General features: G+C 33.4%; 1 protein-coding gene across 3 annotated transcripts in view; it reads right to left on the bottom strand.

The window, feature by feature from the left end:
• PPP3CA (protein phosphatase 3 catalytic subunit alpha) overlaps window positions 1-12,459 on the bottom strand; it is a 331,868-nt gene that overhangs the window by 29,176 nt on the left and 290,233 nt on the right. For all 3 annotated transcript variants that reach the window (XM_054553399.2, XM_063723223.1, NM_001133985.1), the window contains 2 exon segments: window positions 10,533-10,658; window positions 8,397-8,471 (listed from right to left, as the gene is read on the bottom strand). In XM_054553399.2, coding sequence (XP_054409374.1) covers window positions 8,397-8,471; window positions 10,533-10,658 — 201 coding nt within the window.

Genomic DNA, 12,459 nt, shown 5'->3' on the forward strand with positions numbered 1-12,459 from the left:
TAAAAAAAAGCCTGAGAAGAATTTAGTCTTTTAAAAATATTAAATAACCTACCTTTTTACACATCTTTCTTTCCCTGTACCCTAATTACATCATGCAAACTCAGTTATTATAAAAATATAAGAGATGTTAAAACTGGTAAATGGATGTCCACCCTTTTGTATAATTTCCTTGAAAAAATAATATGGACTTATCACATGGCCACATTTTCTAAAACATCAAAATTCATAAAATTTTTTTTTTGGCTTTTCAGAAGTAGAAAAAGAAAGATGTCCCCCATGTTCTTCCTTTAGTTATTCAATATTTCATCCCAATTCCTGCTGCCTCCCCTAAACACCTATATCCTGTGACTAGCATGTTTAAACACCTATATCCTCTGCAAGACTAGCATGTTTAAAACTGGTTTAATTCTTATTCCACTTGACTCCAAGATCAATGAAGGCAGGGACCATATGTGTTCTGTTCATCATTGAATATATGGTAAAATATATTATGTCAATATTTGCTTTTAATGAATACACAGAAATAAAAATATGTAAAGTAAAAACAATGTGATATTAGAATTGGGCACACTGAATTTTATTTTAGTATTTTCCTTTTGTCAATGATTTCAATTTTCCGTGCCACTGTAAAAATCCAATAAATTTTGCTATTCATCTCTTTCAACAATTTGATGTCTGATAGCCAAAGTTATGGTCCTAATTCTGGCCAGACTTATAACTCATATTAATTTTTCTGCACTGGGTGCAAGTATTTTTAAGTAGCTGTTGCCTGAACTGCTACACAAACCTGTTTCTTGTGCTCTCTCATCACTCCTATTTTCTCCTCCTTTCATCTCCAGCTTTAAAAGTGCAGACTAATTTTAAAAATCAGTCCTCAATTTTGCGAGATTTTATTCCAAATCAGCAACTTTGGAGGCCTATTTCACTCTTAATAAATTCAGTTATTACTTAATCCTATGCCTCTGTCACTAGCCCCAATTTCTTTCTCAATTTCTAGGTCTCCTTTCCCAAATCCTGCTTGGGCATTTCTAGAATTACACATGTCAGTTTTACTCAAACTCCTGCCTGTAACAGAACTCATCTTTCTCCTGGAGGTGGTGACTTTTTCCATAAATGTTATTATCCCTCCTATGCCCCTAGGTTTGAACCGTCAAACTCAGCTTTTGTTTCCTTTGCCCCTCTAAGACCTGTTGATTCTACAACACAAGTCCTCGGAAAGGTCTTTTGAACAGTTCCTTTTAAATGTTTTTCTTAACAATATTTTTGTTCAGATCTTGTCACTGCAACTTCAAGATACTTTATTAAGTTCCTACATTATATCCCTACTCATCCTTTGTTCATTTTCTAAGCATTTATCTAAGCTTGAAGAAGTTTTTGCTTTTTCTCAAATACTGTTTTTATTATGTTACTCCTTGACTTACTAACTTTAGGTTAGGCTTCAATGTTGACAGAACAAGAATCTCATCACCACTGTGTTCCTCAGAGCATATTTTCTTTTGTATGTCTAAATGGTTTTTTTCTATTTTTTATATTAAAAATTGATATATTCCCCCTAAACTGTACAGGCTATAACATCATTTTTTTAAGATGGGGAAGCTGAAATATAGGATGCTAAAATGAGTTGCTCAGAAATAAAAGTCACAGCACAAAAAAAGCTCCGAGCTAATGGCTCTTAGTATATGTGCTGCTAAATGCATAAAGTGATGGGACTTTCTAAGGTTAAATCTTTAAACTTAATTTATTAATTCCATTTAGATTTTTAAATTAACCAAACCCATTTAGATTCTGTGACTATTTGAAAGTAATGATTTGGGGGTAATCTCTTTATGCTTGGGGTGCCAAGGCATTTCTACAAAGGAATTATTAGTGTCAAACGCTTTTTGCTAGGTCAAACATTCATCATGGCAAATAAATACAGTTTTGGTAGAAAATAATATATTCATACCCTTAGAAAAGTATTCCTCAAGGACCGGTAAGATACAACATTAGTCACACTAATTCCCAACCTTGCACTTTAATTCTGTACAACTGTTAACAGCTAGACAGAAATAGGTAGGGAGACACTCTGGAACCTGTGGTATTAGATATGAAGAATTATCTAATTCAAGGCAGACTATGGAAGATAATTTTCTGGTATACAATATAGATGGTTTCATAGAGGCATGCAAAAAGCTACTCTGATTCCATATTCACTTGCTTATGGTTAACATTAGGATAAGGCAAAAATGTTGACAAAGGATAAGAGTTCTACCATGTGGTTTGCTCTTTAGATAAAAGCAGACACATAAATTCTAATTTAATATTAAGTCTTTCCAGTGCAGCTTGAAACTATATTTGGCTTGAAATGTATTCACTTTATTATTTTTTCTTTCCTTTCTCATTCTACAGGGCTTCAGTTTAACTTCCACAGTTTTTTCTGGTGAGTGAGACTTATCACATATCACAATCTCAAACACAATCTGTATTATTTAAAAAAGTGATCTCAGTGCCTATGATTTTAGGACCTAAAAGACAGTCCCAGATAAATAACTATTCCTAACTTACAAAACTATCACTAGGTTGCTAATGCTTACTGTTTCTCAAGACTTCCTTATTATAATAATGAACAACAAAGAAACCCTTGTAATGAAGGTTGATTTCTGTTAGCTCTACTTTGGAATCACTTAAACCTTGGTCTGAAATGAGCCTTCTTCATTAATGAGCATTATCTACCAAATGAGTTATCTCTACTTGGATTTCTTTTTTCTCTAAAGTGTTCCAGTGAATAACAACCCTAAATTGAAACCAGACTATCATTTTAACTTTCAAAATAAGAAGTGGAAACAGGAAACAAAGACCCTATTACATATAAATTAGGTCATCAAAAGACATTCATTGGCATTAAACTGCTTCCAAACTTTACAAGATAACAGAAGTTTTAAATTTTATTTTCAACATAGAAGACCAGAGGCCAATTTAAAACAGCAATCTTTTTCCAGACAGCCTATCAAATTCCTTTATTTATAAGACAGAAGCTAAGAAAGAGAGAATCATGACATGGTTTCCTATTCAGAAGCCTGTGTGAGCCAGAAGACTTTTTGTCTGCTCAGATACACCTAAATTTTTTACAAGATGAAACACATTTCATCTTAGCTTATGTTAAAATAATAGAATGATATTGTTTCATATGTATTGACTTTCATGGCCAAATAATACTGCAAAATCTATTTCTTCATTTCATAGAATATTTTTATTTTACAGTATACTTATATATTGTTATATTTATATTTTATTTTACAGTATATTTAACAGAACAAATTAAAGCATATTATATTTGCTTATTAGTGTTTTTTGTTTGTTTAAAAAAAAATCACACTGAATGAACAAGATTTCAAACATTGTAATCACATGTGGTGGGAAGTTTAAGAGCCTGACAACCAAGCAGACATTAGTTGAATCCAGGCTCTGTTGCATTTTACTAGCTGGATGAACTTAGGTTTTCAACTTACTAAGTCTGGATCACTTTATATGTAAAATAAGGATAATAGTAGAACTTATATCAATAGGCTGTTTTGAGGATGAAAGATAATATATAAATTGCCTAGTAAACTTAACATAAATGACAGTTAATAATAATAAATCTTTTGTTGGCCAGAAGGTAAAATGAGTAAATTAAAGAACTAAGCTTGATCCCTAACACGTAAGTGTTAGCTGCTGTCACTAACATCATCATTAAATAGTAAACAGGAGTTGACAGATTCTGAAGGAAATGAGGAGCATCTCTAAATTGCTATAGGCGCATCTCTAAATTGCTATAGGCGCCACAGACACTAAAAAGTCAAGCTGATAAGATAAAAGACAGTCATGGACTGTACAGGAACTATTATTACCTTTGACTTTCCCACTGACATTGGAGATGGAATGAAATATTGAGAAGGGCTTGATAAATGACTCATGAAGGGATAGCCCACTTAAAATAAGCAACAATTTAAGGAAGAGTTTTATTTAAGTCTTTGGATGTCTTCTGATTTCTGCTTTGCCTTTTCATCCAACAAACAAGGAGCTTGGCAAGCAGCAGGAGAGAGCCAGCCCCATGAGGGAGACAGGCTACAGGCTGTAGGCAGGGACAGAGTGCGGCAATTGGAAATTTTATTCTAAGGTTGGAAATAATGTTACCAAAAAAAAAAAAAAAAACTCACTTCAATATACGTTATCAATAAACAGTATTCCCAAAGAAAATCAAGGACTTCTAAGAAGCTTTACAAATTATTCTTTGAGCATCTTTAAGCACCCTAACCCTAACCCTTTGAGGAAATCCAGTTTTGATGTCATGTTACGTTAAGTGCTAGGACTCCTGATTGCTCATACTGAAATATATAATATCTTAAGTAGAATATACTTTTTTTTTTTTTTTTGAGTCAGTCTCACTCTGTCACCCAGGTTGGAGTGCAGTGGTGCAATCACGGCTCACTGCAACCTCTGTCTCCCGGGTTCAAGCGATTCTTGTGCCTCAGTCTCCCAAGTAGCTAGGAATACGGATGTGCACCACCATGCCCACCTATTTTTTTTGTATCTTTAGTAGAGACAAGGTTTTGCCATGTTGGCCAGGCTGGTCTCCAACTCCTGACCTCAAGTAATCTGCCAGCCTTGGCCTCCCAAAGTGCTGGGATTATAGGCATGAGCCACTGCACCCAGCAAGATATACTTTTAATTAAAACTTAAAACTTTCATTTCTGTGTTTTTTCTTAAATGACAAATTTATGAGATATGAACTAAAAGGTCACATTTAGAAGTCACAGTTACAAAATGAGGACAGCATCTATTAACATTAACTTTGACACATCTCGGACTCAGCTCTCTAAAAGTCCTCAATGTTCACACTGAACATGCTCTTAAACTTGCATCTAGAAAAGTGTGGGCAGACAATATCACACTAATGCTGGCCCGGCAGTTTCCAAATTCAATGGAGAGGCATTCAGCATTCTCCTATTATCACCCTGTTTAGAAAGGAGAAAACTATTCACAAAGGGTAAATGTAGAACCTAATATGTTTTTCCCAAAGCACCAGCTTCTTCTCAGTCATAACCTATCGTTAATGCATAATGTATATGATGCCTCTCCTTGTTGAATTTAATTTCTCTTCTTCAGTTCCTCTAGGCTCTTTTTCTATGAAATTTGAATCTGATGCTGCTCACGGAACCAAGGCCTGCACTGCTATCATATGCTGGCAAAGCCCAATCAGGCAGAAGGATCTTTTCTTTTCACCTCTCGTCATCTCCTTCTTCCTCCTCCTCTCATATGTACATACACAAAAGAAATAAAACATAAGATTAGATGATTGTTTCTCTTTAGTTTGACTAAGGGAAATACACCAACAAATTTTAAATAAGATGGGGAAAAAAGGTAGAAAAAACACCCACATATTACTGGTTAAGTGAGGTCCAAGAGACAGGAAACCAAGGAAATTAAATTGTCTATCCCTAAAAATTATATATCTCTTTCTGCTCGCTCCCAATCTGATAAGTTATATATAGACACATAGGACTTTTAATATGCATTAAATACTTTAATTAGCCTGTGCGTAAATTTTGCTTAAAATTTTGAAAACGTGAATCTTATTGTTAATATAGCTAAGCAGAAATAAATTAAAGCAGAAGAAACTGTTCAGAAAGATAAATAACTTAATGATGTTTAACTTGACAGGAATGGACCACTGAAGGAAGCTGACAAAAGTGAGAGATGAAGCTCATCTTTTCTAGCTGGTAAGAGCAGGTTGGGCATTCCTGACCATCTTCCTCCCTGCACCTGGGAGGACAAAATTTCTCTGCAGGACTGACTTAAAACTTAAAGAGTGGTAAAGGGGGAATTCAGGGGTCTGCTTAGAAAGAAAAAAATTCTTCCAAGGGCCTTAAGACAAACATGCACTCCTACAATTGGAATTAAAACAGAGTTTAAAAAGCAGCTGGTGGTGAGCACAGCACATTGATTAGAACTAATTATTTTAAAATAAAGTAATTGACAAAACAAACCCTTTCATGTAAGTGATTGAGATGGTGAGTAAAGGGAGCTTACTAGAAGTGAAGTAAGCACAGGGTTAGTCTTGGTAATGTTTAACTGTGCAGGAATAACATGTAACAGTGAAATGTGCAGTCATTTTGGCTATGGTACCTGGTACTTAGTAGATAATATATATTTGCTGAGCGAATGGATTAACATAAAAATTACAAACATATGTAGGTCTACACATTCTTATTCTCTACAGTATGTTACATTTTTGTTCTCTATATCATAAATACTGGCCAGTGGACTTGGCAAAAAACAAACATTTGTTAATAGGGGATTATTATTATATTAATGCTAATCTTTCTTTTAAAGAATAAAAGGAATATAGTGAAAGGTACATACTGAAAAATGTCTGTTGATGTTTATGATTTCGGTTCCATTTGGTTAGTATTCTTTTAGGAAAAAAATTTCTGCCATTCTGAAAACAGTGTTATCATTTAAAAGATAACAGTAGCAGACTGTGGCTATGACATATGAAACATCTAGAATTTAGATAAAGCACAAAATGTCCATTGATCTCTTGCATATTTCAAAATATGCCAATATATTTAAGTTCTTATATATTCTTAATTTTAGCCCAGTAAAGTTTTTTAAATATATCCATTTTCCCCTTTCCTTCCCTACGTTGCACATCTCCTTGTGATGTGGTATACGACTCAAAAATAGTATATGAAGACAAGTAATAAAGACAAGAGAAGTTAAGAAGGAGAAAAACTATGAGATGTTAGAAATAAATCTCATACATTAAATTTACCTAAGCATATAGACTCTATTTACATGAGTGTATGAACAGGTTTATTATACTTTTGCCTGCAGCATTAGGTATTTTGCATTTATACCCATGACCTGTATCAAGCCCAGGTAAACATTAAATCATGTCATTTGGAAACCAGCTTTCAGAAAGGACCACATTCTCTTTTCATTTTACTGAACTGCAGTTTTTAAAGGTATACATTTTATCCATTTAAACTCACCATAATATCTAGTTTCCCTTGCTCTCTTCACCCTTTATTTATAATTTGTGTCATTTTATTGATATTTTTGGTTTATGCATCAGTCTCTCCAACCAGTTTGCAACTTCTTCAAAGAATAGGTTTTTAATGCATCTTGTAGCCCTGAGTGTCCTGAATCTAGGACCTCTGAGTATACTTTAAGTAATCTCCAGACTACTTACAATACTGAATACAATGTCAATGCTATGTAGATAGTTGTTAAACTGTATTATTTATGGAAAAATGACAAGAAAAAAAGTCTGTATGTGTTCAGTATAGATGCAACTTTTTCCTGAATTATTTTCAATCTGAGGTTGTTTGAATCCATGGATGCAGAACCCTCAGATACAGAGGGCTGACTGTACTGCTTTTATTTTTGAGATGGGATCTTGCTGTGTCACCCAGGCTGGAGTACTGTGGTATGACCACAGCTCACTGCAGTCTCAACCTCCTGGGCTTAAGATTTCATCCCACTTTAGCCTTCTGAGTAGCTAGGACCACAGTCATGCACCACCACACATGGCTAATTTTTTGTAGAGATGAATTCTCCCTATGTTTCCCAGGCTGGTCTCAAAATCCAGGTCTCAAGTGATCTCCTGCCTCAGCCTATCAAAGTGCTAGGAACCACTGCACCCGGCCCCAACTGTACTTCTTAAATGCAGTAAAGTTTGCTCTTATGCTTTTCTTCTCTGAGTACATTTTTGTCAGTTTCCATTCATTTGGAGGTGCTTTTGTAAGACTCAGGGTAATTTTCCCCTTTATCTTTAACCTCATGGGTCTGTGCCCCTTGCAGAAAAAGCATACTCTTTGAGGGTAATTAAACACCAAGTAATATCTTAAAAAACATCAAAAACTCCTCATAGTTTATTCATTACCTATTACTACAGAAAGAAGAAATATTGGGATTGAAATAAATACCAATATATCAGTATGTAAATGCCTTTTTTATCATAAACATCAAAACTTGAATAATTGACGTGAGCAACCCCATTAGAGGACATTTTTAAATTGCCTGGTAAAAGAAAAAATAATTGTCCAGTAAATGGTAACATCTGTTAGAAAATAAAGGATAAATATGTATCAAAAAGCCAAAAAAGGTCACTTAGCAATGTGAGCTACTGAAAGCTTATTAAAACAGTTTACTACTTTAACAATGTTTTTAAAATAATGAGAAGATTCTCATGATATTTGTTTCTTATACTTTTAAAAGTAAACAGAAAATAAAATCATATCTTTCATTCTCAATAATATGTTATGTTTTAAACATAATCCAAATCTTAGAAATTTATTCTTATGTTTAGCAATGAGACTCTAAGTAATTATCTGGCAAATAGCATTAGCACAAAGGCTCATGCCTCTTACCATCAAATCCATCTTCTTCTGACCCTAGTTCATCATCTGAGCAGATGTTGAGGACATTTACCAGCATCTCAGTCACTAAAGAGAGAAAGCAAAGAAAGAAAAGTCAGGGTTTTCTGTTATAATCTTAACAATTACTCTGGCATTGTTAATGAGCAAACTTAGCAATAACATTTCTTATTTAGTTTGTATATAGAAGCAGTTTCAGTAAACATCCAGATCATAAAAGACAGCCTTTGTGATTCTATGCAGACTTTATAAAACTATTAGCTCATGCTTATGATATCTAATGGTAACATTTACTAGCTCTAGGCCGATAGACAATGACAAATCAAATATGTGGATGTGAATATACTACAAATCAATGAAAGAGAAAATAGTTTTTTTTGAATTTTTATTATTCACACAATGATAAGGCTTAATCTAGATCAGATTACAAACTTCTGTTCAGTAGGGACTAAGAATGATGATTTTTTTTTTATATTTTTAATCACCTAGAGAACTTCACGCCATTATAGGCATGTGGTTTTGTGTTTAATACAAACTGTTGATTGACAAACTAATATATTTGAAGTATTTTTCAGAATACTGATTTTAAAAATGTATTGATACTAATATCATTAAATTTGATTTTCAAAAATGCTTAAAAAATTAAAGTTGCAGTTTAATCAGAAATTTACTTAATAGATTACGTTAGGATTACATAAAAGTGTTGTACAGAGGAAATTAGTACTGCATTATTTTTATACTACAAAGCATGCTATTTACATTTAATATTTTTTGAAATTAGACTGGATTCTACCATGCACGTGAAAAGAAGCCTGTCTACTGCTTCTTTGAGAGCTACTTTTTGAAGTAATATGCTATTTAAAAAAAGTCCTTCGAGAATTGAAGATGAATGATAGAGAGTGAAACTTCAATAGAGCCAACACTGATCCAGAGTTTCAGTTTAATTATCAAAACTGGATTTTGTGTACCAATAGATTAATATGCTAATTTCTAATAAATGTCCCAAATTTTAATAATTAATAGAAACAACCCAAACAAAAGATGTTCAAAAGGTGCCCCATAGTTGTCAGGATCCACACTGCTTCTGTTTCCAGTGAAGCCAACAGATGACACTACTCCAATTTAATCAGTGCAAGAAAGTTGCAATATGGAGTAGTACTGGGAATATTTATCAGAGACTATCAAAAATTTACTTTTGATTATTTTGATATTCAAAGGGAAGACTTCTTTGCTGACAGCTCCTAACTTGACTGGTGTAATCATTTTAGGGCATTTAAAGGGAAAACAACAATTAGGGTTTCAGAAAAATATTTAGCTTTTCTCTGATAGTCCTCATAGAACATCATTACTCTGATATGTACGGGAACATTTATTTTTCTTACAATGCCCATTCACCTTCTCATGGAAAGTATGAGAAGATACATGAGAATCAATCTGTGTATCACTGTTAGGTCTCCTGAATGAAAAACAATTGGTGCAGGCATTTCCTCAAAATTTTTGTTGGGGTTTAAGTCAACATATGAAAGCAAAACAAAGGGGGAAAGAAGGAAGGCAGGAAGAAAGTTAATAACTTTTAAAATGTAAATTTGTCTCCTGTTCTGTACGTTATAATGTGCTAATGCCTACATTATTGATGAACTACTTTGTTGTTGTACATGTTGTTCTTCAAAATATTGTAGCCATTAAGCACTATCGTCCAATAATTTATTAACATCAGAAATGTAAGGAGAGCATGGCTATCCTAATCTTTTAATTTGGCAGATAATTTGTAAAATTAAATAGTCCTTTGGGATTATAGTACAAAGGGGTAAGGAAAAAGGGTAGACATTACTTGAAACCAGGTAAAACTGTATTTCCATTATTTTTTAAAGCGTTATATTATTCTAATAAGATTGTAAAAATTTCCTAAATATTCCTGTTTTTTTTTTTTTTTGCTTCCCCCAATTCACCGGTTGTGTCCTGTTAATAGGATACAGAGTGACACACTTCCACTTCCAAATCACATCTTTCATTGTACAACTTGTGAATTTTATTGGCTGGGCCAAAGTTCTTCTCTTTCTGAGTGTTTTATCTCCTTTCCTTCCTTCCTAAACTATTTTAAGAAGTACATCTCAGGATTCCACAACATACCTTTTTCCCCAACAAATGGAAGGGACCAAGTAAAAACATCCATGAAATTTGGAAGCCAGTATGGATGAGGAGAACAGTTGAATTGCCTGATATTCATAACATTGTTCTCATACTTCAATACTGCAGCTAAAAATAACCAAAAAAGGATGTTAGAAACACAGAACATATTTCTGCTTCTATGTATGGCTTTAGCTCATCAAGAAAGTTCAACCATTTGACTGAAGTTCCAAAACATCCAGGCTCACACCTTAGGCATCCCAGAATGCTTATACAACTTATGGAATTAAACCTTACTCAGGGTAATATATAACTGCACAATATATGAATAATTAATATGGAATTGTATAACAAATTGGAAAATATTTATACAAAATAGTAATCCAATGTCTGTCAGGAATTGCATCAAGCTCCCCTTTCAGCCAAGAATACTTTAGTCTTAAAATTTGATATCTGATGACACTAATAAAAGTGGCACAGCTAAGTTTGACATCATAATCTCCTCAAATATTTGAATGAATTTATTTTTAAAAAGTAAAACTTCATCCAGTAGAACTCCCAATAGTTGTACAAAATAGTTTGTTAGATTGCTTTATTTTTATTTTATTTTTTAAATTAATATAATAATTGTACATAATTATGGGGTGCATAGTGATGTTTTGATACATATAATGCACAGTAGTCAGATCAGGGTAATTAGCTATACATTAAATACCATATCAAACATTTATCATTTATTTATGTTTGGAACATTCAATATTCTCCTTCCAGCTATTTGAAATTATAATTTATTATTGTTAACTATAGTTACCCTATAGTAGATTGCTTTCTTGACTTAATAAAATAAAATGTTTGGATTGAATCCCACATAAAATAATGTGCTTCTATCTGACTCTATCCTTGATTTCTGAAAAAGATGTCCATCCATGACTCAGGAAAACAAATCTGCATGCTTCATGTCTCTGTGAGTATTTTCAATAAAGGAAAAGTCACCTGTTTTAATGAGGTCACCTATTCTATGGATAGACATTTGAAGTTGCAGGAAATTCTCAGGTTGCGTTTAAACCTCCTTTTACCAGTCACTGATAATGGTTTTGCTATGCGTTTCATATTTAATATTTAAAAGGCTGTCATTCAGAAGCAGAATGACAGCCTTTTAAATATTAAATATGATACTCAAGCATACCTTCTTAGGCTTTGGCAAGATTTCATTTTTATTATCTATTCAGGGCATAATTAGTATTACATTAGAAGACAGTAACCAACAGATTCTATATGATATCATACGATCTTTTCTTGCTTATGTTACGGGGTTGAAAATATAGAAAAATTAATCACTTCTTTACTTTTTTGTTTTTACTCAGAATGGATGCTCAGGAGCTGGAGACACATCTTGGTATCTGCCTTACAATCTTTTTCAAGCAAATTATTTTTATCCCCTTTCACCCTCTTTAACACGACATGGCTTCTTGATGCTTTAGCTCATCATGCTCAACCTATTCTGAATGCATGCCAGATTGGCAATGTCTCTGTTAAAATGTGGCCCAGAAGTAATATAATCATCTAGGTTGGTTTGAAAAGTGCAGAGTATGGGGAGAATATATCATTTTCTGTGGTGTGGATACTATATATATCATATTGTAGCCTAACAATATGTTGATGTTTTTAGCAGCCTGCATTTAACTAAACTTGTACTTGTGAATGGTAAGGCCTTTACTTTGAATTGTTATTTCTGGCTGACCAACATGGTTCCAGGGAACATATAATCACAGACCCTTTGGGGACAAGAGATGTAGATAGTGTAGGCAATACTGATATGAAGGCAGTCATCCTCTTCTTCCTGTGGAATACTAATTCCTGCATATATTTCTGTAAACCCATTCCCTTTTACGTTGCTTTATCATTTATGCCATTAGGATACATTTACATG

The sequence above is a fragment of the Pongo abelii genome, chromosome 3, assembly GCF_028885655.2.
Source record: "Pongo abelii isolate AG06213 chromosome 3, NHGRI_mPonAbe1-v2.0_pri, whole genome shotgun sequence".
NCBI classification, from domain to species: domain Eukaryota; kingdom Metazoa; phylum Chordata; class Mammalia; order Primates; family Hominidae; genus Pongo; species Pongo abelii.